This window comes from Anopheles stephensi, chromosome X, assembly GCF_013141755.1.
Source record: "Anopheles stephensi strain Indian chromosome X, UCI_ANSTEP_V1.0, whole genome shotgun sequence".
Classification (NCBI taxonomy): domain Eukaryota; kingdom Metazoa; phylum Arthropoda; class Insecta; order Diptera; family Culicidae; genus Anopheles; species Anopheles stephensi.
This window is the reverse complement of record NC_050201.1, coordinates 586,365-612,983: the sequence shown is the minus strand read 5'-3', so window position 1 is coordinate 612,983 and position 26,619 is coordinate 586,365. Positions and strand designations below refer to the sequence as shown.

General features: G+C 45.3%; 3 protein-coding genes across 26 annotated transcripts; 2 read left to right on the top strand and 1 right to left on the bottom strand.

The window, feature by feature from the left end:
- The first annotated feature begins 378 nt into the window (after window positions 1-378).
- On the top strand, window positions 379-2,153 carry LOC118517597. Of its 2 annotated transcripts, none has more exons than XM_036063887.1 (4): window positions 379-980; window positions 1,054-1,286; window positions 1,356-1,525; window positions 1,705-2,153. In XM_036063887.1, exons 1-4 carry the CDS (start codon window positions 700-702, stop codon window positions 1,930-1,932), a joined length of 912 nt encoding a protein of 303 aa, XP_035919780.1. In that variant the 5' UTR covers window positions 379-699; the 3' UTR covers window positions 1,933-2,153. The 2 variants fall into 2 exon arrangements, with proteins under 2 accessions (XP_035919780.1, XP_035919789.1); XM_036063896.1 differs by having other exon boundaries at window positions 728-991.
- A 1,928-nt stretch (window positions 2,154-4,081) lies between these two features.
- Window positions 4,082-11,477, top strand: LOC118517586 (corticotropin-releasing factor-binding protein). 2 transcript variants are annotated; one of them, XM_036063873.1, is made up of 7 exons: window positions 4,082-4,634; window positions 5,362-5,396; window positions 5,537-5,657; window positions 8,917-8,989; window positions 9,400-9,921; window positions 10,013-10,161; window positions 10,431-10,961. In XM_036063873.1, the coding sequence occupies exons 3-7, from the start codon at window positions 5,595-5,597 to the stop codon at window positions 10,683-10,685; spliced, it is 1,062 nt and encodes a 353-aa protein (XP_035919766.1). In that variant the 5' UTR covers window positions 4,082-4,634; window positions 5,362-5,396; window positions 5,537-5,594; the 3' UTR covers window positions 10,686-10,961. The 2 variants fall into 2 exon arrangements, with proteins under 2 accessions (XP_035919766.1, XP_035919758.1); XM_036063865.1 differs by lacking the exon at window positions 5,362-5,396 and having other exon boundaries at window positions 4,086-4,634; window positions 10,431-11,477.
- Window positions 11,435-17,056, bottom strand: LOC118517483 (phosphoribosyl pyrophosphate synthase-associated protein 2). Of its 22 annotated transcripts, none has more exons than XM_036063755.1 (6): window positions 16,960-17,056; window positions 14,936-15,002; window positions 14,595-14,749; window positions 13,813-13,932; window positions 13,492-13,611; window positions 11,435-13,054 (listed from the first exon to the last, which is right to left on the bottom strand). In XM_036063755.1, the coding sequence occupies exons 3-6, from the start codon at window positions 14,612-14,614 to the stop codon at window positions 12,184-12,186; spliced, it is 1,131 nt and encodes a 376-aa protein (XP_035919648.1). In that variant the 5' UTR covers window positions 14,615-14,749; window positions 14,936-15,002; window positions 16,960-17,056; the 3' UTR covers window positions 11,435-12,183. The 22 variants fall into 22 exon arrangements, with proteins under 22 accessions (XP_035919648.1, XP_035919640.1, XP_035919607.1 ...); XM_036063747.1 differs by having other exon boundaries at window positions 16,865-17,001; XM_036063714.1 differs by having other exon boundaries at window positions 16,820-16,987.
- Between the last annotated feature and the right edge of the window lie 9,563 nt (window positions 17,057-26,619).

Here is a 26,619-nt window from a genome sequence, read left to right as displayed (position 1 = left end):
GCTACGGATAAAATCAAGTCACAGAAAGCTAGAAATTGGCAGGCCGAGACCTCTCGAGGTTATAGTGCCAATGAAGAAGAAGAATTAGCACTCTTGTTGATTGTAGATGAGTATTTGATGGTGTTTTCGTGTATCTTCAAACGCACACGGTTACTTTGATGATTGATGGTGTGTATCAAATCGTACCAGGGAACTGAGAGCGCGCCATGAACAAACAGGGTTATTTATAACTTCTCATAACGCTTTGTCGAGCAAGTACGTTAGGGATGATTAAGTATTACGGACATTAGAGATGGAAATCTTCGTTAAACCCTCACTAAAGTATGGTTAGTATTCTGACGATGCTAAACATGGTGCATTCTTCGTTTGCGTACCCATGCTAGACTGCGAAGGGTTAAGTTTAGATGTCCAGCGAATCACTCAACGATGTCAAACAACCAGTCATTTGCTCTGACCCGTTCAATGATTCCAGAGTACTCCAACAGTCACCAACATGCCAATTAGAGTGACCGAGAACCTGGTGTTGTGGGAAGCAGCATAAATCCGGCCAACCGGAACTATCGCTCCGGAAACGGTACACTGCACATCGATCGGCAGCACAGTCGATATAAAAAGCGACCGGTGCTTACGGTAAACGTGGCATTTCACTGACAGATAGAGAGTAGTGGCCATTGCTCCGCACAGTAGTATCGATTACCGATGCCACCATCAACCGTACGGTCGCGTGTGTTTGTGCTGATCGCCGTCAGCTTGCTGACGGTGCTGGGCGTATCCGGTTCGATAGTGCACGAGTTAACCGTGGAGGCAGGTGATCTGGTACGGAGCTGTCTGCGTCGTGCTGCCGTATCCCGATGGGACTGTGTGAAGAACGAGAGCCTTATCGCGGTACATCAGCTTTCGGATGCGCCAAGAATAGTGCTTCTGGATGGTGTCCATCTTGTGCGCAGCACTGGAGAACGGCAGGAGGGCAGCAACAGCGAGTAAAGTTGAAGTTAGCGTAAAAGTTTCGGAAAGAAAACTGTACCAAACAAAGGTTGTACGATTTGTTTGCAGGGCGTCACCTTCAACAAATGATATCGACCAGGAGCAAGATGGCACCGTTGGGAGCACGTGGAGTAACTCCGTACTGAGCGCACTGAAACGGCTGCTAGACACTCACGTACTGGAAGTTGATTTATCGCTCCCGAATGGCCCAGAGCAGGAAGATGGACAGCGAAGCGCTAGAACCGTGTTGGCGGTACGCTTTGGAGGGCAACATCGACTGACAGCTCCAGCCGAGAATGAAGGTAGGACACGGTGGTAATGAGACTACAACTTCACTGCGCCTGATCTAATATCTCGGCAATTGTTTGCAGGACGCCATCGACGCCGGCAGCAGATGATACCGATGATGATATTCGGTGTGACGGTGTTCGGTATGTTTATCATCCCGATAGCCTTCCAGTTCCTAACCGCGCTCAGCGGCAAAGCGTTCCTGATGGCAAAGTTGGCCCTGCTGCTCGCCTCCATTAACGGCCTCAAACGGGTAAGCTAGCGCTGTAAGTAGTAGACGGTCGCATCTGCCCGAGCCGCAGTACACACGGACTTCCTTTTCTTCATTGAACCGCCACACGATTGTCCACGTTAATGATCTTTATTTCTATTTCCCAACATCCGTCGACGCTACCGAAACACAATCTTCCCACACTGGTATATATGTGCCAGGTGGCATCAGCTGGTGTGCACTATGGGCTGTACCATGCCGTCGATCACTATCCCGCACCGGCGCACCATCCACCGCCACCGTTCCACCAGCATCCGCATGCCGTACCGCTGATGTACGATCGGGCTGAATCGTTGTACGCGGAAGGACCACGCGGCAGTGGCAGTACGTTGGCGCCATTTTTTAGCCGTCTAGCTAGCAGTTTGCCCTTCTCACTTGGACATCAGTAACGGGCTGTGTTAATATTTCTATTTTTTCTGTTGCGTTACATTTTTCCCCCTCCCGCCAAGAGCTGTTATAGTTTTATTTATTGAGTTCCGCTTCCGCTTTTTATAGCTCGCTTGTGTCATTAGTGTCATTTTGTGTTTTTGTGCTGCCGAAAAACCCGCAAATATAGATTATTTATTGCTTATGGACAGGGTGGCCGTTGTTCATCAGTTTGAGTGTTGGTGCTTTTTATTGGTTCTGATCATTGTTTCTACTCTATCCTCCTCGCTACCCAGACTCTCCCGTACCGCCCACCATCCCAGAAACATCTCACTGCGCAGGGTAATAAAAACCGAAAATATCCTTTTTCCCGCCATTCGTCACCGGACGTTCACACTCGGCCCCTCTTCTTATGGCTCCAAACAATCGATCGTTCGATTTGTGGAAATCACACTTTTCCATCGAGTTTGTGTGTTTATGGTGGTTTCATTTCCTTCTTTTTTGTCAGGGGAAAGTTTTTCCCTTTGACGTGGGCGACAGTCCCAGGATCAACGGTTGGACCAATCATAAGCTGAGTTGGACGTCGGAAGCTGGGAGGAGAGGACAGTTGAGTAGTTGCAATTCGATATCGGGAACAAATTGGCCCAATGTCTTGCACATCTGCTGCTACCCTTCTACACCCCACCCCCCCGCCGCTTCTTTCGTAAACATCATCTCTTGGCCCAGGATCCTGCAGTTCCGTTTATTGCAGGCTCAACAAGTAGCGGATCCATTAGAAAGCGCTTCAACCTAGTTCATTTCCGTCCAAACACAAACGAACATTCATAGATGCAGAGATAGCTTTCGTTGTCCTTTCCTCCTATTATCTGCCCTATTCTCCTTCCCGTGGACGCTTCGCCATCTTTGGACGAGCGTTTAATTGCAAATTCCTTCTCAAACATTTATCATTAGATCGGGCAAAGTGTTGTAATATTATCGCTCTTCAGTTCACCGTGCCTAGCTGTTGACTATTGTTGTGCCCCGAGAGTTGCGATCCTCCCGTTACAGTTCACTTCCCCCTCCCTTCCCTTCCTCGCCCGCAAGAGGCAAAAAATCCACCCTAAGGTGTGATACGACCATTTTGGAGTGAAAGTTTTGCAAACTCACTTCACCTCTCTCTTTCCCTGGCGCGTCCTTTCGCACTTTCTTGCTCATTCACACACATACAACAACTGAGCATAGGACACCAGAAGTAAAAAGTGCAATTTGTGCCCCACACCGATCCGTTTTCCTCCGAAAAACCCTTGAAGCAGGGCAAACCCTGTACAAGGAGATGCGCTCTTTGGGTCGTTCCTTCGTTGATTCAATTCCAATTCGCTTCCGGTAACCGTATGGCAATCGGATCACGTTGTTGTAAGGCGTATGGCAGTATGACGTGAAGCGGAGGAGAAAGAAAACGACACGAACATCGTGAGGAAGAAAAAATGCATGATGACCGAAAAGCGATATTCGGGTTTTGGATTCGCCGATTCGGGTTTGTGATGGTGCTTTGCGTAGCGCTTCGTTGAAGAGTTGCTTACCACTTAGATAACCATCCGAGGGTTTGTTGGTCTATCCACTTGTTGTAGCATTCCCATATGGGTTTGGTTAGTGCAGGGGTTGTCTCCCGGAGGCAGAAGGCGGATTTGAAGATCTAAGGGAAAGAGTAAAATATTAGTACGGAGTGTATTAATTTTGCGAGTAAAAACATCTGATACTACAATAAAATAATTTCTTTCCCAAAGGTTGTCTGGTGTTGCTTTTCATGACGTGATCTACCGATCGGACTCTGCTTTCCCGTGTATAATTAACTGTGTTCTATGGATAAAATATTCTATCTTGTAGTGAAGCTTCTTCCAGTCTCCCTAAGTCTAGTAAACCCTGTAGAGGAATCGTGAAATCACGCAGGGAGCTTTCACGCTACAAAAAGAGTCGTTGATAGGAAAGAGAGACCCAGTGCGAGAGAAAGACGTAAAGTTAAAGTTCAGACACGCACTTCTGGTTTATGTGGCCCTTTACAGAGAGTGCAATAGAAGGCTGGCACACGCGAGAAGGAAACAACACAGCATCGCAACCAGTTGCGAGAGATGATGATGCTGCAATCGATGGAGACGCCTGGTGTTTCTTGAAAAAGCGTGAAAGAGACTCACATCCAGGCATGGAAGGAAGAGGGCGCACATAGAGCGGAGCAAATCTCGTACGCTTTAAAACGGGACCAACCGCCGCCGTTGGGTCGCATTCGCTGATACTGTTCGACCGGAGGCTGCCGGAGTGCCAGTGTTGTATCCCTGTGAACAGTCAAGACACCAGTCGCCTGCCAGTTGTGTGCCAACGGTCAGTGGAACAACGACCATTGTCGCGTGTGCAGACCACCGTCAGCAATCAACTTCGATCAAACTCGAACGCTCCAAAATTTGCTTCAAATTTGCGTGTATCTGGGTGAAACTTGTGTGTTGTTTACAGTTTTCTGGCCCGGAAACGGTAGTTGAAGAGTGTTTGTGAGTGAGTAAGTGAGCGTATGCATGCACAAAATGCACGGCGATCATCGTGCAGAATGATCGAGTAGTGGGATGGTTTACGAAAGACAGCAGTACAAAAACGAACCACTTTGTGGTTAAACAGGACCAGGTGGCTAACTGACGACGCTCTCATTGTGATTTTGTAATTGAACTGAAACAAAGTGCATACATTTTATTCAACAATCAGTGTAAGTTTGGTGGTTGTTTTTTTTATCTTTTAATCGCTTTGGAACTTAAAAATTATTATTCAAAACAATTTTTAGAAGTTGTGTTATCAATGTATTCGTGAAACGATTTTGTGAGACAGATTGCATACATTTATGCGTGTGGTAATTTCGAATACCTAGTTTTAAAACAATTCTTACTTAACAATTTTTTTTGCAAAAAAATTAATAATTTAAAAAAATATCGCATAAATGTATGCAACTAGCCTGACCACTTTACAACTTGAAGAACTTGAACTAACAAACTTTAAGAGGTTTTCTTACTCCATTTTGTACTTACTCCAGATTGCATAAATTAAGACGAGTTTATAATTTGCAATGCGTTTCATTAAAAGGTTCGTTTTTTTTTGCGAAAAGTTAACAACTTTTGAAGAATAACGTCGCCTAAATGTATGCAGGGGGCGGTCCGGTGGCCAAACGATAACGGCGCCGGTCTTCACACGGCAGGACCGGGGTTCAAATTCCATCCAGACCGCCTCCCCGTACGTAGGGCTCACTACTTTACTACGGGTAAAATCAAGTCGCAGAAAGCCAGAAATGGCAGGCCGAGAGTTCACGAGGTTGTAGTGCCAAGTAAAAAAAAATGTATGCAGCTATTAAGACAAAATCTTCCTTTTATTTCCGCCATTCAACTTAAACGAGCCTTAAAACGTATAACAGTGTCGCGCACTTCTTTAAAAACTTCTTTTAGCCCGAGTCAATTAAAAAAAGCACACTCCAACCGAGGTAATGCATAACACAACAGTGCCCGTGTTATTGTACCACGCACCGTGGTGCTGTTTCAGCTGGAAAAATGATTATTTTTGAGTTGCTTTTTAACTCGCCGTTCACTCGTCACTTTCCCAACTTCATCTTTTCACCGGCAGCAAACGACCGCAACCACCGAACGGAAGCGAGCGCGGAAGGGGCCGAAGCAGCGAAAGGATGGCGATGCGCGGAGTTATGATGTTGTTTTTTCAGGTGCTGATCCTCTGCTTCCAGGCGAAGGTAGGATAATGTCTTTCATGGCTCTGCTTCCTTCATTCAAGCGCCTAGTCTAGTTTTACAACACAGTTGCATCTGCACAATCCGGGCCAATTGTTCGCGTTGCATCACCTGTTGCATATATGGGCGTACACACACACAATACACACACACACACACTCATATACCACCCCCTATCATATCATATGTACACACCCATGCATGCTTACATCAGTGTTACGCCTCGCCTCTTGGTTTTTCTCTCCCTTCCTCTCGCACCTCTTTGCACCCTTTTCCACCACGAAAAAGGAACCACTTAACCTTCCAAACTTCTTATTGCATATTTCATGAGCGCATACATATGTGACGAGTATATCAACATGACTCCACACAAGAGCAAGTGTACCCATGTGTGTGTGTGTGGTTTGTGCGTGGGTCGGGGAGGATTTCTACCGTTTTTCTCCTCTGTTAGCCAGTAGCCTGTAGGAGTTGGGCATTTTCTGCATTTGCATCCCAATTCGGTCGGTCGGCCCATATTCAAATTGTGGAAGAAGGGAGGGATTGGGTTCGGTAGGGGAATGCTCGATACCTCATTTGCATTTTGTTACCGGTACTTCAGAAAGGACTGCTCGGTCGCAGTGGGATTGCCAAGATTGAGCACTTGTACCATGAGTAATTCCTTTTGAAAAATGGTTCCTCTCTACATAATTGAATTTTTAGGGTTCCCGTTAGCATTACCCGACTGATCCGAGGTCCAATCATGCGTGCGGTCTATGGTGTTGATTTATAGTAGTAGCACTTTTTGTAGAATTACGCCATAAAAAATTGTTTTGGTTACGCTCTCCAAAATAGTAAAATATCTCTTATGAAATGGCCATATTTGTAGGCAATTCATTCAAAAGGAACTTCAAAGCCTCGGTCCAGTACTTCCCGATCAGATCGCTTCCTTCCTTTGGCACTACAACCTCGAAAGGTTTCAGCCTTATATATCTGGCTTTCTGTGACATAATTTTACCCGTAGCAAGGTAGTCAGCCCTGCTTACGGGGAAGGCGGTCTGTATGGAATTTGAGCCCCGGTTCTGCCGTTTGAAGACCGGCGCCCGGACAGGTCGTGGAAAAGCCTTCGGATATCTCTGAGATAGGACGTCCATACGTAAAGAAATGGTTTGGCAGCTTACATAATTACCATATCTATGACCTATAGCTGTTCGATGTTCTTCCTTTAAACTTCCAACTTAATGTCGTTTGTCAAAAACGTCCTCTGCGGCTAATTAAATATACAGTCCATATTACTGTTTCACATGGGTTCGTAGTATTACCTCTCTTACCTATCTGCTCACACGTGGCAGGTTCGTAACCAAATCTGGGATGCAACTATCCAATGCAAAGCTTTTGGATAATTTCACACCTGAAGCCTCTAATGAAATTCAATTAACAGCGATGTTACCTACCATGAATAGTTTAGCTCGAAGTCAGTCGAAGCATGGTTGTGGCTGGTAGCGTTCTTCAACTCTTTTGGAGCAAACCTTCTCGGAATAAATCACCTGCCAAGCATCTTTGGGGCAAAAACTTCTGGGCATTAACCTCCAGGGCCGATAACCTCTTGGTAGAGTGAAAACACAATTAATTTCTTTACTGTACAATTGCTCCAAGGCTGCAACACATCACAGAGGCATAACATGTTCGTCAACATACACTCAGGAACGTAAAATACACTGAATTTTTAAAATGTGTCTTCCCAATAAAGCAACTCCCTAATAGATGACGCCACTGTAAATCGTACTTAGTCTCTTAGTGATGCTAACACTCTCACTGCATGGAATAAAAATTGCTCTACTATAACTCTATATTAAGAGCAATTTGATGGTACACCTTGCACAATTCTCGGAGGATTCATTCATAGCCGTTATTAAAACCAGTCTGCTCAGAGTGGCAGAAAGTAATGTCCTAATCTGAAGCTACAGCGGTTCGCAGTTGTAAAATAATAAACCACCCTCTTCCCGTTAAAACTGCCACCAGCAATCCACACCTCCTCCCATTAATACCACCAATGTTTTGTAAATTGCAATAAAGTGCGACACAGATAGACACACGCACACACACACACACACACATTAAATTAGCCTCAAGTGCGGCTTAGGATCTCTTCCACTGGCTTGGGAAAGTACCCACTCAGCTCAACCACAGAAAATAGCTAACCGCAATAAAAGGATCCTCGCATTTTCCTCCCGTCTTCGGAACTTCCACCACCGTGGCCTCATTGCCCGGCCGTGCATTCTTGCGGAAAAGCGCGAGAATGCAAACCCTGGCCAGGAAATTGAATATTTGTGCACAATTTAATTATGTGTTATATTTGCGTTTCATTTTCGCGTTTCGCGCAATCGTCCCGGTGTCCAGCGTCGTTGTCGCTCCAGGGCGACCGAAAGCAGAGGTGTAAACTTTTCCGAACCGCAGCTCGCCCAGGCGCCATTAAACACCTTTTCCCCGGGTTTTTGTTCGCCAACCGGTACCGGTAATGGGAAAAAAGGCCCTGTTTTCCACCAGCTGTGGGTTTGGTTCCTGTTGGTGCTTGCAATTAATTTTTACCTTCGCTTTTGTGCATTCTACGGGAAGAATAAAAATACGCGAATTAATTACAACATAAAACGGTGCGCTTCCGGTTGTGGTGGTATTGTTTCACATTTTGTTTTTTCACTATGGCGGGGACCGTATCGCCGGGGGTGTTTCGCTAGCGCAATTGGTTTTATGACCCCTTGTTTGGAGAGATGGATGGGAGATTAGCTTTCTCATACGACGCAAAATTAGTTACTCGTCAGGGAGGCAAATGAAAAAAAAAACCCGACGGGGAAAACTAATTTAAAAGTAACATTTAGCGTTCGTTTTTTTTTTCTTTTCGGCCATCAATTTTGACATTTTGGCTTTGTTGGAGATGCCGGCTGAACCCTTTGGGAACAGAAACTAGGCGGTATTTTGTGTTCCTTAAAAGGATAATTTCTTGCCGTGGGAGTGAGTTGCTGTGTGGTAGAGACCCATTACAGAGACAAAAGACATCGAGCAATCCTAACAAAACAAAGCGCTTAGGAACGGGAACAGTCCTACTTCCTTTGGCCGATAGCAATTTATTGGTCCTTGTCCTATATTTGCCGTTACGGATTACGGATGACTTTTGTAATTGAAACCCTTTTTTGCCGGTCGTAGAGTTTTGCGCTGAGCGTTAAGTGATACGTCTATTTTAAGCATTTTCCTATTTTTGCTTGTTTTTTTTTCCTCTCTTGTTTTCCAGGCCTGGCACGCAGTACGGCGATCGTTTGAGCTCGAGCAGACGGCACCGCAAGAAAAGATACATCTCATCACGGGTAAGTAGCAAAGCTTAGCAAACCTGGGTTGGGGATAATTGTTGCGAAAGCACTTGTCTCGATTGCACTTCAATTCCAATATTTCTCCCGGCGAAAAATGAGACGTGCGCGTGGGCGAGAGTTAGGGGTGGAGGGGGGGGGGGGGGGGGGCGGTTGATGTACGCGTCACATGCCGATCACAGCTTTGCAATCCTGCCAGGGAGCAACGGATAGGATGAAGTTTGAAGTGTACTCGTAGAACGCGTGACACGCGTTGCGCCTCGAGGGAGCTTGAAGCGGACGGAGCAGTTTTCGCGTGCAGATGACAGCGTTCCACTTGCTCTTGACTTCTTACGGCTTAATGCTAACGACAATACCACAATTTTACGCTACATTTGTTGTTTTCTCCTATTATGCCCCCTCTGCTTCAGACTGTATGCACGTCACGTCGGAGGAGGGCGAATTTTCGTTCGTCAAACTACCGCCGGTCCGATCGACGTCAAAGCATGGCGCCCACTGGATGTCACCGGGCGAGCTGTCACCGGAACTGTCTACGGACGGGGTTGCTAACGGTAGCCTGGACCCGGACACGCTGCCGGACGCTGCGAGCGTTTGCGGTGTGTACTTTGTCGCCAATCCGGACCAAACCATCGAAGTTACGATGAAGCAGGTTAACGTGGAGTGCCGTACCGGTGGACTGATGGCGTTCGTGGATGGCTGGGAGCTCAATGGGCAGTACTTCCCAGGTGAGCGCGATCACGAGAAACCACTCGAGCTGCGAGTCCAGGAATTCTGCGCAGAACAAACCGGAGGACCGTGGCCCGTCAAGACCGGCTCGGCCGCCTCCAATGCATGGGTGTTCCGATCGAGCCAGAACGCGGCACTGGTGCAGTATCGTATCCCGGAGCGTGGCTCGTTCGTCCTGTCTGCCCGATTCCATCACAATCCAAAACGTAAGGACACACAACTTTCTTCGGCTGATAGGTATATACCCTCTAATTGCCGTGATGTCTCTCTGTCTTTTGCTTTGTTGTTTTCCTGCAGCTTGCAACATCATGGCGGAAGGTTTGGCACCGTACTACATGTTGCGTAACTATGGACAGCGTAGAAACTGTACACTGACTGCACTGTTTCCGGCCGTCGTATCCGTCATCGCTCTGGAAGTAGGCGAAATCAATGAGAGCGTCCGTTACGTAAGTTGCTGTAGCTATGTGGGGGCTGTAGTTCAAAGAGGGTTTTACAGAGTTATCGCTAGATTCGATCGTTGCGTAACTGCTCGTAGTTATTGGCAGGATCAATGTACAAGATAAGCTTGGTCGGGATTCCATCGCAAAGTTAGCGAACTCTAGCTATGCTGTCCCCTGAAGCTTCCTTAACCCTTGCTAAGACATCATTCATAGCTTTAAACTCAGAAAATGCGCTACTGAAATGTCTACTAATAGTTCTATTTGTCTGATTTCAGTGTGAACGTGTACGGGTAGACGATAAGCTCGAAATTGGCGGTTCCGTTGGACTAGACCCGTCCTATCAGCTCACACGTGCTAGCACAATCTGTGGACGTAGCCGTGGCCGGATGGACCTAGACCAGACGATCCTGTGCGGCACCACCTCGGTCCGGTTGATCTCGAGCGGACGGTTCACGAACCAGGCAATGGTTACGATGCGCATGGCTGACGAATCAGACCTCCGGCTGGCGACGGTAATCTGCGAAATGTAAAACCAGAAACCAGCACAACGAACAGCAACAACACATCACAGACACACAAAAAAAGCACACACACACACAAACTAACAAATTCTTTCAATCTGCGTCGGAGCTGACTGGCACACGGGAATGGAAATCGTTGGAAATCACCGATAGGAAAAAAAAAAGAAACGAAAACGATCAGCACACCATGGAGCACAACTATTTTAAAAATCCCCTGTGAAATGCATATAAATACAGAAATGTTGAAACCTTCCGATACAAAAAAGAAACAAAAAAAAGGAAAAAGCAACTAGAAAGAAACAACATGACGCCTAAGTGTTATGGACCAAAAGTCCAGGAGGAACCTTAGTTGCGCGTAACAGTTACATAATTTGTCGTAAAACAAATGTTACTCAATCACACACACACACAACGCTCATACGCACACCCACATTTTACTCCCTGTCATTTTACAGTGAACATTTTACTCCCTGTCGCATCTGAAATGATTGAAGAAACGGCAATGTAAAACTACGATGAAGCTAAAAACTAAAAGGTACAATTTTCTCAATGGCTCCTTGACGGGGGATTGGATGGGAGTGAAACAGGGAACGCGTGACGAGGGAGGGGGATAAGGAGAAGGATGATTGTGTAAACTTATTTTCCGCTGTTAATGTTTTCGGTTCGTGTAATAATCCTAGTCCAAAATTTCGGGCGCGCACCAGGCAACAGACACACACACACGTGCGCGCCGCCATTTTATCGCATAAAAGACGGAATAAAATTCCAAAATCATTCAGTGTACTTTATTGATCCAGTGCAGATCGTGCCTACTCATTCTTCGTACTCTACATTTCCTAAACCGTAGAAAACCAAAAAAAAAACAAAAGAAAGGAAAAAAAGGAACGAAAACAAAATGGTTGGTACAATAAGGTTTTTGTTGTTCCTATGTTGGGGCGCGTCGTGTCCCTTTTTTATGCACATACCTTCCCTTCCTGTATTATGGTTTTGTGATTTTTATTCTTCTTGATACCTTTTTTTAATAATTTGTTTGTTTATAGATCGTTGCCTCAAGCAAGATCCTTACCTTTCTAAATCGCTACACTATATTGACTATACTATCATATTCATGAGCTTTGTTGCATGCGTGTGAGTGTGTTTGTTTTTGGATATTTTAAGCAAGTGTTACGATGAAAAGGAAATGGTGGTTAAAAACAATAATAGCACAATATAAAAGGACGAATTAAAAGAAGAAAGAATATGCCAGGGTTAAAAGCGTTGGGAAGATGGACATTTGTTTGCTTGTTGCTGTTATTTGGTCCCTGCTGTCACGCCTGATTAACGTTTCCTTTTTTTTTACAATTCTTCGTTATGGTGCAGGATTAGCAACACTGGGCGGTTGCGGTGAATGCGTGTAAATGCGATTTTTTTTTATATATATAAAGTAAAGACACCAGGGTAAGTGAAAACAGAAGAAAAGCACGCATTCGTGAGGGAGTGGTGTGCCGGTGTGAGAGAGTGTTCGAGTCTAGTCCTCTAGCGTGACGTTCTTGAACAGATACGACATCGATTCCTTGTTGTGTATGCGGCGAATCGCTTCCGCCAGCAGAATACTGATATCGATCGTTTTAATCTTGTGGCACTGCATCTTCTGTATCTCGTGCGGTATCGTGTTCGTAACCACCACCACATCGATCGCCGAGTCCTCAATCAGCCGGGGCGCATCCTGGCTGAGCAGTCCGTGCGTCGCCAGCACGTAGATCTTGTACGCGCCCCGATCCTTCAGCACCTCAGCCGCCGCCACAAACGACTGCACATCGTCGATCATGTCGTCCACCATAATGGCGATCCGTCCGCCGACATCACCCACTACATTGATTGGCGGTTTTTCCTTTGCCGGATGGATCGGCACCCCACCGGACACGTCCATCGTGCGCGACTTCGGCAACGTCGGTGGCGAATTGCGCCCATCCACCTCGTCCGCTTCCGATTCCTTCTGCTCACCGTGTATGACAGCAATCCCGAGACGCAACCGTTCCGCGTACGAGGTGGCCTTTTTCGCCGAGCCCGGATTGCGCGCGACAATCACCGAGTTGCGATAGTCGGGGATGCTTTCCTGGATGTATTGGAGCAGAAACGGGGAGGCACGCAGATTATCTACCGGACAGTCGAAGAAGCCCTGGATTTCCTTCTGGTGCAGATCCATCGTGATAATGTGCGATAGGCCGGACGTGCACATCATCTTCGCCAGCAGCTTCGACACGATGCAGCCCCGTTTGCGCATTTTGCACTGCTTCGAGTACGGCAGATACGGGATCACACCAACGATCGATTTGGCCGACGAGGTTTTGCACGCGTACGCCATGATGAGCAGCTCCATGATGTTGTTGTTGACGTCTCTGTTGCGAAGGCGAACCGGAAAAAAGCATTGCAATAGATGGTGTGATTTTTGCTATAAGGAGCATGCTTCAGTTGTGGAATGGTCGAAGGATCTTTCTGACTATACAGCTACGTATAAAATCTAATCAAGGATGCCATTAATAGAAGGTAAGGGTCTGAAGAAAAGGGGATATCTTCGGCCAAAGATATAAAAACACAAATCTAAATTTAATTACTACAAATAAGACGTTCTAGCCCTGGAGAGACAATAATTCGTTAGAGGAAAGTATTCAAGGGATCTTAAGGACCTCAGTAAATCCATCCCAATCTAAGGTCTTCTTATTCCAAGAGCTTCAAGAGTCTCCATCCCCTAGGCAAAGCCTCAATGTCTCCGACATCCCGAATCCATTCCCGAAACCCAAACATTTTCCGATGCTAATCGAGAAAAAAAACTCACTTTGTGCCGGTCTGTATAATATAGATATCTTTACCACGCACGGAATCGCCAATCTCGACCATCGTTTCGCGATTCGTTTTGTGATAAACCGCACATCCACCGTTTGCCACACCCAGTCGACTTGAAGCAGCACATGAAAGGGCAGGGAGAAGAAGCGGAAAAAGCATGTTAATGTTGCTGCACTTCCTAGCCGACGCGCTCCAAAAGTAAGCGATGATTTCGTCGAAGGTCACAATGCTCCGTTTGATCGATAAATTCCCTTCGAAGACTTGCGACTATTCGTTGGAGGTTGGTTGTTTTTTCTTTGGCAGCGGTACATACTTCGCAATCAGGTTTGCCAGATCCGGATGAGAGTTTCCATTGATGATGACGATATCGGACGTGGCCGGTGCGTCCATGCTGTCGAGCTTCAGATGCTTCGCCGGACGTATGCTTCCGAGTCTGGGGAGGCGGATAAGACAAACATTAACTATGTAGGCAAGATGGTTCGCATAGCAAGAAAAATAAATCTGCGTTTCATTGCTTCTGTAGGGAGCGAACAAACGGGCTCAGATAGTTAGTGATGGAATGGTTAGTTAGTGATTTTCTTTAAGGAATGATGGGTTCGAAAGCTTGTCTTGACAAAACAAAAAAAAAGTGACTATGAGTACAAATTAAACGACAAGCTAACATTAGCACATATTTCTATTCTCGGGGTGGTATTGTGGTGGTGGTTGTTAAGAGTCAGTGAGGTACTACTTGTTTGATCGTTAAAGACGGGGCGATTCCGATTCGTGTTGCTGATGTTATGTTATGGTCGCAACGTAAGGACGAAAGAAGGAAAAGGACGTGTAAGGTGCGCATGCTTTCATGTGTGTTAGTGTGGCTCTAACAAGTAGCATTACAGACGGTATTGTCAGATTCTACAGATGATGGGATGGTCAGGTTAAACACACTGGTATGAATTGTCCTACGAGATGCACAAAATATTAACAAAACAAAACAGAAAATGAAAATTTGCATCAAATGTAGGGTGAAACAAAAGAAAAAAAAACTTGGATGAAGAAAACAGGGAAAGGAGTATAAGAATTAAGAAAAAAACGAAAAGTAAAATCAACAATTACTTATTTCGGCTGAGAAGCATCTTGCGCTAACTCTTTTTTCTAGTGTGATTTTGAGGGTTTTCTTTTTCTCTATATTGCCTTGTTTTTGCTTCGTATAACACTTGTGCAGCGGTACAAAACACGACACCGGCAAACGTTTGACGGCTACTTGGACGCTGTTTAGTTTTGTTATAATTTGTTATTTGCTTTTTTTGTTTTTCGTGTAGAAGTTTTGCTTTCCTATTCTTCTCTAGATTTTACAACTAGACGAACAAAATGGGGAACAATACTTGTACTTTTGTAACAACAGTAACAACAACAACAAAAACAAAACACACACACACAAAACTCTTTTCTTTGACCTTCGGTGTTGAGTTTTTCTTATTCACTCTCGCTCTCTATTCCAGCGTTCGTTTCGATTTTACTGGTCTGTAAATGTAATCAGATAAAATATAAAATAATTAAAATTTGAATTTGGAAAATCCGGTTGCTAGCAAACCGGACGGACAACGTGATCGGAAGCAACATGTGTCTGCAAAAACGGAAATGGGCGATGCTTCCCGGGGTTTGCTTAACAAGAATTAGGAATGTTCGATCAGATTTTTCAGTGCACAGTCTTCCCTCTCACTGATCATCGAAAAACCAACGCTTTTGTTGCTACTTCTGCAGTAAAGCGCAGTGGACGGTCTGGTAGCCGAGGCGATAACGGTGCCTGTCTTCTCGCACGACTAGACCGGATATCGAATCTCGTACGGAACCATGTTGCCAGCTACGACTTAAACATTATTTAAGGAAGCCCAGCAATAATGGTGTCAGGCCCCCCCCAAAAGGCCTCTTTTGGGTAGTGCCAAAGAAGAAAGGGAAGAAGAAAGGGTGGCGTTTTATATATGTCCTTAAAGGGTTGCACAAATTGGTGATTTTTCTATGCTTGTTCCCGGAAGTGTGCTTCTTTTTTTGCATAACATCAAACATGCTAACAGTGTACAACAGCATACGGGATAGGTAGGTAAATGGCAGAGAAGATGATTGAGGGCAAAGTGTTGTGTGTCGCTTTTAGCTAGTATGCATCGGTATGGGTTGTGTGTTTTGCGGTTGGCGTGTGTATGGGAGCGTGTAGAGAACAATTCCAATTTATGAACCATGTGTGTGAGAGACACGTGGGGACGGGTATCAGTTATCACATTCCGTATTTTTTTAAATGAAAACTAACGCAAATGAATGATTCGTGTAATCCCTCTACACTTATGCCCGGCAGTGTAGGAAACTGCACACACTCTAGCACAAATGATAAGTTAAAACAACAAAAAATCGCAAAATGTCTGGATTTACTATCAAACACAGGTGGTACAGGAGTACGGCGATTGAGACAGCGTTAAATAGAGATAGACAGAGAGAGAGAGTGAGAGAATGAGAGAGATAAAGAGACACGGGGTTGATACGGGGGTTGCTGCTTTGGTTTGGATTCGGTTGGTTGTTTCTTGGTTGTTTGGTGAGTTTGGATGCCGCTTTCTTGGCTAATATCTTCGATCCGGCATCGCTTTGACAGCTCCCGGAATTGGAGATCTCGGGGGATTTCGATTAAACGAGTAGAGTACACTTAACACTTGAGCACAAAGAATACGAATACACACACCACACATACAGAGAACAACACCCGGCCCACACCGCACCCTGCCTCTTCCGGTTGATGACAAAACGCGGGTAGCAAGGACTCTAGCTTTAAAAAAAAACCTTCGGCGTTCCGCTTGGAACGAAGAATCCAAACTCTGCCTAGCTTCTAAAACCAACCAAACGGTACAAGTGAGAAGATACAGTAAAGAAAGTAACTAGTAAAAAGGTTAACGGTAAAGATAACCAAACAAACTATCGACCCAGCAATGAAGAGAGGGTTGGGGGGTGGGTTTCGGGTTCTTGAGGGGCAGTGAGGGAGGTAAATGTGATAAGGGTTGGAAAGGCGGTGCGCGTGCTAATTGAAACGAAAATGTGTGTGTTGGCTTAGATTTCTTCTTGTTCTTCCCGCTACACACACGCACAGAGTGTGCCGTTTTACTTTTGTTCCCTTTCTTTACGATTTCCCGACGAACTTGTCGTACGAGAACAAAACGAGACACACACACAAAGGGAGGAAGAAGAAGAAGAAGAAGAAGAGGTGGAAGGTGATAGCGTGTGTGACAGAATTTGAGAAGTGGAAAGTGGGATGTGGAAGAAGGGGGGTGGTGGAAGGTGGGTGGGAAAACACTGAAAACCTTCAGCTGGAAAATTTTGTCCGCACTTGTCCACTAGAGCACTACCGAGCGCTAAGTTTCTGTGAGAAGTTTCGCGCAATGAGAATAAGAAACAAAAAGGGCCGAAAAACGCAACACCACGCCAACCACAGGAAAAGTACCACCAGAAAGTGTGGATGGATAACACGGCCAGCGAAACGCCGTACACTCGGCCGACAGATACGGTATCTTTCGAGTTTGGTGTTGTGACAGTTTGGGGCCCTCAGCAGCTGTCAAAACACGGTGCGCCGAGATATATAGATATTGGCCCAACGGTGCAGAGGTGGTGGTCTCATCGTCGGAAAAAGGCTCTAAAGGATTATTGTTTTATTTATTAAGACGTGGAAAAACCTTAAAACAGTTCATATGAACTTGTTTTTGAAACATATTTGTATATCAAACGAGGGAAAATGTAATGTGAATAGGAGCCGTTTCACCAATCAGTAAATATTTCCGTTTTGAAATGTTTCACGCGCATATTTGAAATGTTTCAGAAGAGAAAATTCCCTACCAGTTGTGCAACAAGTTCAAGTAAATTTTGATCAACATTATTTGGCAGGAGTGTGGGGAAGGAATCCTTCGATACATATGCAATAGTCTGGAACAGTTTTCGAAGGAATACCCATATCAGAACGCATCATTTTGGAAGCAGAACGAGCCTTCCGTACGATGAAGCTCACATGAGCTCCGAAGTTGTCAACAATAAATTGTTCTTGACTGAAATATTTTGCGATACTACCAATCGAGGAAATATTTCGAGCAAACTGCCTTTTCGTTTTTCAAATTAACGTTTGTTGTAAGAGACCATTACCTTTGCTTTGAAACAGTGATTTAAAAAGGAATTTCCACTACCCAGGAGAAAATGTTTGAGCGTGTTACAGGGCTGGTGAGATAAGTTAGTAATGGTTTGCCATTTGTCTACACTGCTCAAGAATACATGGACAATTTACTGGTAGAACTAAATGTTGAGTCATTGAAATGTTTCACAAATTGATCAGTTCATCCTTTACACTGTCCACTCAATCTTGAGCCGTGTAGAAAAAATAAGAACTGAGTTCAATTCTACCAATAAATGGTCCACTTCATCTTGGGCAAAGCTGATAATGAGCTGAAACATACTACAAGTTCATCTCGGCAACCTGCATCAACCAGTTCTTTCAACGTTAAATACGAACCATTCCATTGTGTTTGAAAACAAAATTCCCTTGTGCAAGTTTGCTCCCGATCTACTGTACAAGGATTTTGGCCTGACAGCAAGGATATCAGCGAATCGTTTGGTGCAAGATAGAGTTCGAGCACCTTTGTACAGGGCATCTGCTCGAATTTGGGACATTCCAGCACCTTCAGGATGCGTCTTGAATTCACAGTTGAACTTGAGCATTGTCCTCCAACAGATGTTATTGATTATTTTGTGGGGCAGAAGAGCTCTTCAAATTTTCGTGGAGGTTGGCAGAATCTGGCATTCAATCTCGGTAGAAAGCGGTTGCATGCATCAAACGGCTGTTTTGCATTTGCTTGAATGGGGCAAAAAATTATGATACTTAAATTTCTTTTGCTGTTTGCTATGAAAAGATAATTAAGTGAGTAAAGTATTTCTTTATATTGACTTTTAATAAAGCGCTTTTTATTTGAAAAGGTTTTATACAGAGTACGTTACAATCCTTTTTTGAGTAGAGTGCTGGATTCTAATATAGAATTTTTTTAACGCCCTATGATAAAAGTGTAATTTTACAACAGTAACACCAACTTCGCGTTGAGTATACATGTGAGTGTATGTAATGTTAAGTAGAATATGTAAAGTAATGTTCAGTTTTGAGTATCTATTTTTTACAATACACTATGATGATTATTTTAACAAAACACTCCCATACACACTTTCTTTACAACGCATTATCTCATTAGCCAACGAAAACGACATCAAACGTTTTAACGCCCGTTTATCCGCAATCCGGAAAGCATTACTGGATCATTGCCTTTACTCAGGAAAAAACAACTTCATACCGTCACACGCACACCCAAATACAGTGAAAGGTTGTGCAAAAGTATCTAAAACTGTCTACTGGTCTACTGGGAGCCTAAAGATGACTTTTGTTAGCATCCTTTCTGTCGCGTGGAAACATCAAAGAGATTCCGCCTGAAAGTAGATCGTACGTGTAGCATTATCGCATGTTTTACCGAAATTGGCGCGCAAAAGTCACGGAATGGAGACGATTTTTTCTTTCACCACACATTATCAGTGGTTTTCATTTGTACCTTGCATGTAGCTTTGTTGGGAGACGTTTCTTTTCGGTTTTTTTAAGCCTGGTGTGTAAATGGTGCCATTTTTTTTGAGCTTCAAATTCAGTTCAACAGACACAGGCTTTCCAATTTGGTACGTGAATCCGGTACAAAGCCACGTGACCTCTTGAAGGAAGAACATAATTCGATATCTACTTCTACGTTTCTCTGCTTGATAGTAGAATAGGGCGTAAAACAAAGTCAAAGATACATCTGCAACTCAAAGGATATGTGTCACGCTAAGAGGAAAGTAACATATCGTAGGTGGCTGAGTGTGTCACCCAGCATACTCATCCTTGTACCTTCCTTGTCTCTTTCAGTAGCACAAAGAAGTTAAACATGAAATAAAACCCGAAGAAAAAGAGATTGTTTGATATAAATTTGCCAGTGCTCGAGCAGATAGTATACCCCTTTGTTGTGACTGGTTCTGGCATTTGGCAACAAAGAAAGTGAGGCTGATTTTGATATGTTTCGTTTTTCTTGCGCCATCCTGTTTGTTCGCCGCATTGTATGGCGTCAGCTTAAGAGCGGAACGAGCGCGCCTTACGTTTATGTCTACCACTTCAATTACGCAGACATGCATCATTTCAACTCATCAGTCGCCTCATCTAGCAGTCGCATACTCCATTAACGTAAATTAAACCACTTCTCGTTACGATCTCGAGGTCCAATACCGGTGTTCACATTCGCTGGAAAAGGGGTAGAAAGAAGAAAAAAGTGGAAAAGTTATAAAACCAACTGCTACTGCCCGAACACCTACTTAATAGACACTTTGGCTTGTCTCCAGATCAGGCTTTTAGTAGGACAAGAAGAAGGCGTTTAGGTTAATGTTACCTTAAGCAAGCGAGTATTCTGTAGAAAATTGACAAGGAGCAGGGCCTGGGAGAAACCAGGAGAGGGCCTAGTCAAGTTATGCCCGTGACACGCTAACCACCGTTGATTGATGGACCGGGCTAAAGGATGTGGACGCTTAAGAAAATGTCAACGGTACGCTAATGCAGTACGCTCGCGAATCCTGCCACGTCAGTGACAGAAACCGAGCGAGTGTTAACCTATCCTTAAAGCTACTGAAACTCAAAAGCCCTCACGCAAACACTCCCACCCCTTGCACTGCTTTCAATTGAGCTCGAAAGGCAAGAAAAATGGGAAGTTAAATGATTGTACAGAATTGGAAATCAGTTTAATAAAGGTTATTTGTTGGAACATCGATCATTTGCAAAACAAGGCACGGGTAAAAGCCCGGCGCACTGTAGGTGCGGGTAAATTTCATTGGAAAAGTTCCGTCACGCTGCCTGTACATGCATTAATCAACCTGGCGCCAGAGTCTCGGAGTCTCGCGAGCATGAGGTTGGCGTGGGGATGGCCCATGGCAGTCCCGAGCTGTGAGCAGGTGTTGTGCACCGCATCTTGGTGTAATATTTCCAAGGGTGAAAAAAACCGGGCCGATGTACATCTCCCAGACGGAAAATAGCAACCTTTGCAGATTTCAAATCACTCAATGCAATATATTAGATCTTATTGAGAAAAGCAGTCGTTATATGGGAAGGGAGATAGAGTCGGTGAATTAGAAATGGCAGTAAGTATGCAAGATATGTGTGTTGGTGTGCGGATGTTCAATTCCAATGATAGACCAATCAAATTATGCAATGTTCCAATTTATCAAGCACCGTCTAAAGCCACTTCCATGACATCCGCCGCACTGTGCGTCCTGTACATGGGACACCGTGCAGGAAGTTGGAAGTGGCTTGCGGATGATGGATTTGTCGATGTCAGCAGAAATGGGGTTTCCCGTCATAAAAGGAGTACCACATGGGCAGGATTTATACCGCCCCTGAGGAATGGGGTCGTGACTGGAAGCATATTGCAACCTCTATACCTGTCCACCTCACACATTGCGGCACATCTCCTACCCTGTCGGTCTGTCTGGCAAACCTCGGTCCCTGCATGCGAGCGGCGCTCGTTGCGCTGCAATAAAAGGCGTTAACGAGATTGTTGCACCGTGTGGAGAAATTTTATGTCAAACGAGCACATCATCATTAGCATTTCTACTCAAGAAGCGCGGCACAAGAGCGGTGGCAATAAGCGTTTAAATCAATCTTGGCAAATGGATGACATACCGGGTAATGGTCCCGGTGTGTGCTGGCGAGTCTAATGGAGAAAGATTCTGTTCGTCTTTTTTATGGATTTTGTTTGGTCTATGCACATGTCCCTTATCGTCTTTGTAAATTTAACAACAGACGGAGACAAATTACACGTGATGATGGCTCTGTTTCGGGATCAAAATGAAAATTTGCAACTGCGGTACACATTACCAGAATCCTCGTCCATTTCCTTTGACTTCTCAGTATGCTACGATCACGGGAGTGTTTGAGGGTTCTGTACAGTTCACCGTCTTAAAATGTAACTCAATACTGTGAATTGATTTCGCCCAACCTACTTTCAACAGATTCCGATTTTAAAGCCAACTTTACAGCACGGACAACCGAGCAAAAAACAAAATGTAACAAATGAAAGCGAATTGATGATTGAGGAAAAGTTTCCAAAGTGCCTACGGATGTCCAATTCTGTGCTGCCGAATTAGTCGGCAAAACGGGCGGCAAAGGTGCGGGTCTACCGACGCAGTGTGGCCCTGCCGGCCAGAACCGGGTGCAAATAAATGGATGGATGGAATTTTGCGCAGGTGCTCCATATTGCTAATGCCGAGTGTAAACAGAAATTGAAAATAATCTCACGAAAAATAATCTTTTGCCCGTCTATACACGAACACATCGGCCAGTGGGAGGCCAACAGGGATTGTTCAGGTGAGAAGAGACGGGGACGAGGTGAAGATAATGGAGCAGGTTTGGCAGAGAATTAAACAGGGGCCATGAACTTTCCAACCCAGGCACACCCAGGACCAGCATACACCAAGGACTGTGTCGGAGACCTGCAGGAGATAAAGCCGGAGATTGTCGGAGAGCCACCAAGCGGAGGGGGGGGGGAAGAAATTGGGAGGGAAGAAAGACAAAACTGGAACGATGTTTGGTGCGCAAGTGCTCGGGGAATGGGAAAGCAATCGAATTGCTTAAATCCTTCGCTACACCATTATCGGTGTACTGACAGCTGACAGAAATTCTGGCCCGGACAGAAACGCCATTTGTTTCTGTTTCGCTCGCTGTGTTGACAAGCGAGGTCACTCGGTGAGGAAGAAGGGGAGTTTGGGGTTTAACTTTTTTTTGTTGTTGCAAAACGATTAATAAACTAATACTTGCGCGCCTTTGTACAGTTTCAGTTTTAGTGATTCTTAAAGCGTCCAGCCAGAAAACCTAGACTAACTTCTTTAAATGTCATCTCGCAAACGGTTAAGTCTGTTTGCATTGATGCCTTTGTTTACCAACTAAGCTTGTATTGTACTAGTATCCCAAAGTTTGGCATTTGTTTACGTTTCATGACGTGACGTAAAGGGACGACATCCCAGCTAATGTCCCGATAGAAATCAATTCATTTAAATAATTTCGTTTGCGCTTCCAGTCAACTGTCGCCGACAGGACAGTTGGGTGTAGTAGATTGGGTGACGTTCCGGCTTGTCATTCATTTTAAAAGTTGGCCCAGAACTTGTTCCAACTTCCACTGACCTAGTGCATGCTTGACTGCGACAGTCGGATGTGTCCGTTTCAGGGGTCGTGTAGCAAAGCGTGAAACTCGATCAAAAACGTCAAATCGATTACTGTTTTTAAGGATTTTCTTATAACTCCACACACACACACACACACACACACACAGAAATGGGCGACCGAACTCAAACTTGAAGAAAGTGAAAGAATACATTAAAAAGGACAAAGAAAGCACAAAAAAACAACAAAAATCACTGGAACGACGACAGCGTTGTGAATCGAAAATCGATCCTGTTTCGATTGCCGGTCGAGCGTAAAACCGACCACAGCCGCACGGCATGACGTCGGTGTCGACGCCATTTTCGTTAAAGTCATTAAAGCTGTTGTTGTGGCCGGCTGTTTAGGCTGAATCTCTTTCACCCAACGACCTGGCCTCGTTCGGCCTTGAAGCGACTAACAGGCAGGGCGAGAAAGCAGCAAGAAAAAAGGGAATCTATATATCTCCCACAGTCCAAGGCGGATGACTTGGTGGAGAAGGATTTTTGGAGGCGTAGGGTGCAGTCAAACGGGAAGCGTATGACGCAAAATACGCCTCAGCATTGTAAATCTGACAAGATCGGGCTGCTTGGATCAGGCTGTTCAGACTCCAGTTTTTTTTTGGTTGGTTCGTCCTTTCCCATTCGCACCGTCCCTCCCGTGCACGACAAACGTCAAACGTCAAACGGCGCTCAAAGTGCTCCCTTGCTGCCGAGTTAGTATGCCACGTCATCTGCGATAAGTAGTGGTAGCCCGATAATTTATAAACACATTAGCTACCTTCGCAAATGTGCGTTAGCGTGTGGCCGTTCGTGATGAAACAGGGACAGCCTGCTGCCAGCAGTACCGTGCAGTACTACACCGGAGGGCGCCATTCTGTCGCGCCCAAAAAACACGGCACGGGGAGGCCTACGGTCGATGGGGAGTGTTACCGATGTTGGAGAATCGATAAAGGAGGCTGAGATGCGGCAGAGATGAAGGATGCGAAACGGTGTAAATAGCAAACCTTTTGTTGTTTGAATAAAAAAAAGAAAGGAAGGAAGAAACCACGTAAAAGGAAGAAGCGGTACGTTCGATCCTGGCAGCTAAGCAAACGTCAGCGGTAAGGATGGCGAAGAAAGTCGCCTGGCTAGAGGTAGGACCGTGAGCGAATGTGGGAGCTGGAAGCCGTAAAGTAAAGGCAAAAAGGCATTAAATAAAGATTCACTATTCATCGACTATTAGCGGGACGCGAGCAGAGCCTAGAGGAACCCTGGCAAGGCCTGTCTGGTGTGGACTTGCATGACGGGGCGAGAAAATAAATCGAAATTAATGACGGACGTAACGATATCGATAGCGAGGACACAAGCCCCGTAACAGAGGGTACTTATTACCTTACCCTGTGCATAGGCACAGGTTGCCCGAGAAAAGATACCCATCTTTATCAGTGTCATTATCGTACGCAGAGGCTACGGTTGTCGGAAAGGTCGGTTAGGAGACGGAGTGGCAGAAACCGGGTCTGTTTTAACTGGCACGCTAACACTCGTTCCTGAGTGAGACATCTGCAGATTCATGGAGTGTGGGTTGTTCGGTGTGCACGACTGCACGATTGAAATTAAGCGATTGGGAATCACTCCACACGCACACCTCAGCTCACCAAAGTTCCTCACGTTATGCCAACACTTCCATCCTACACCATCAACAGCGCGCGAGTTCCCCGACGCCGATGACTCCGACGAGAGGAAGCAATTCAAAAACCTAAAGGTCCTATCATCATCGCGCTCTTAACAGCATTTTATGTGGTTTTTACAAAGCCCTCCTCTTCGGGTTTTCCTATCTTCCTACCTTCCAGTCTGGTCTGGCACCTTTCCCCTATCGCTGTGGGAGGATTTTATCAGAGGCATCAGGTATAAGGCACACTGTTATAACATTGTAATACGCGTGAGAATAGCTTTTGCTTTCGCGTGCGATGTACAGAGATGTTTGCGGAGGGTAATCGGTTCCAAAAACACACACATAGATACACATAGAAACATATAGCAGTTAACCGCAAATGTAAAGTGGCGTTCCAACCACACACCGGGAGCGTCCGGGGTAGTTGGAAAGACCTTTTTCCCACCAATTCACGGTCGAGCGAGGCATGGAATCTAATTAAAATTTTAACCTGTTTTGTGTCACTGAACGCCATATGCCGTGAACGGGAAGCTATGAGTTCTTCCGCTGGTGAGGCACCTGACCTTGCCTGCGCGCAAGGACCTAAACGTTGAGCCGCCGCTGAAAGTACGTGCAGCGTTAATTATGCCACCATTTACCAGGATTGTCGGTTGGGGGAGGAGGATTAATTCAATTAAGGTAAAACACCGCAGGCAAACTGACGTACCATCGTCGGTTAATCACACTTAACCGAATTAACGAATTAGTTTATTTTGGGGCACGGTGGTCGCACGCCGTGGAATGTGATTATGCTAAATTACGGATGCTGCGAGGGCGTGAGATACTTTCTCCACATGAAAACCTTTTCCATGGAGTGTGGGTAAATAAAACAGATGCCATTTTTTCCCCTGGTGAATGCAACCAAGGATGAGCGTTTGGAAGGTGTTGCTTTAGAATCTTTAAAAGAATTGGAGAGCATGGAAATAGCCAAAGTTCGAGGTTGGGGAACGAAGACTTCCCATTTTTCCGGACGGAGAATAGTTGAGTGTCTGTAAATGTCGCACGTACCACGTATCTTGGGCGGAAGTGATCAAATTATTTCGTCCTACTGCTCCTACACGTTTACAACTACCCTGGTACGTACGAGAATAATAAAACCCGGTGTGATGATGCAAAAGACAACGATTTCTTTACGAATTGTGCTGCGTGGAGTGAGGAGCGAGGACCTAGAGCACTGAGTCTGGGAGAGATCCGGCGAGGTGCAAAAAAGGGCCCAAAGGGCGCCCGGAAAGTGAAAAAGTTGCTCGCTAAACTTTAAATAAGCCGGAAATTATTCTTCTCTACGCTGTGTGCATGTGTTCTGCCCACCGAAAATGTCATCGCTGCCACTGACACATACCTCCGCATACTACCAGAGAGGGAGAGTCTGAAGTTTTGCTGTGGCGAAGTACCTTTTGCCAAAATCCTTGAAAAATGATGGCTCGTTGATGGTGCCAAGTGAAGTGATGCCGGTAAAAAGAGAGCACTCGGTAGAGAGATCGAGGCGAATGAGAAAAAATGGAAGGGAAATCATATTCGGTTAATTTTGTGCGATGTCTTGTAATTACTTACGCAACGTTGTCAGCCTCAGGACGTGCCGTCGGGCGTCTTGCCGTCATTGTTCCGTGACGATGTCTCACACCGTCACTCGCCAGCAGATTTTTTCTTCCTTCCGTTATGCTCAATGTCGTGAGGACATTTTTTTCTTCTTTGTTTTGCCTTCAGTGCGTCGAGTTTCCTGTTTTTTTGCAGCCTCTCTTACTCTCGAGGGGTCGGCCTGGTTTTCTGACGTTTTAAAGCGAAGGTATAGTAGCACCTCAGATACGCTGCTGTCACCTCGAGCAATTTACGCACCTCTGCTATGGAGCTCGTTCCTTCGAATTTTGTCCCAGCTTTGTTTATTTCCCGTTTGTGTCGACATTTGATCAATTACACACACACACATACACACCCACAGACAAACAGCAGACGAAAAAGAAAGAGGCACCCGTACACTAGGCGCCAACCAGGATGGTACGTCGATCCGACACAGCTGTCAGCGGAAACACCGGTAACCGATGTCGGTTGAGATTGTTGCTTCGTCGCGTACCGCACTCCCAGACGAATGTGTGTACTTTTAATCAATCAAACGTGTAATTTACTCCGGCTACGATGAGAGGTTTTGATCCTGCCGTTGTTTTGTAAGTCTTTACGGCGTGGTTTTGG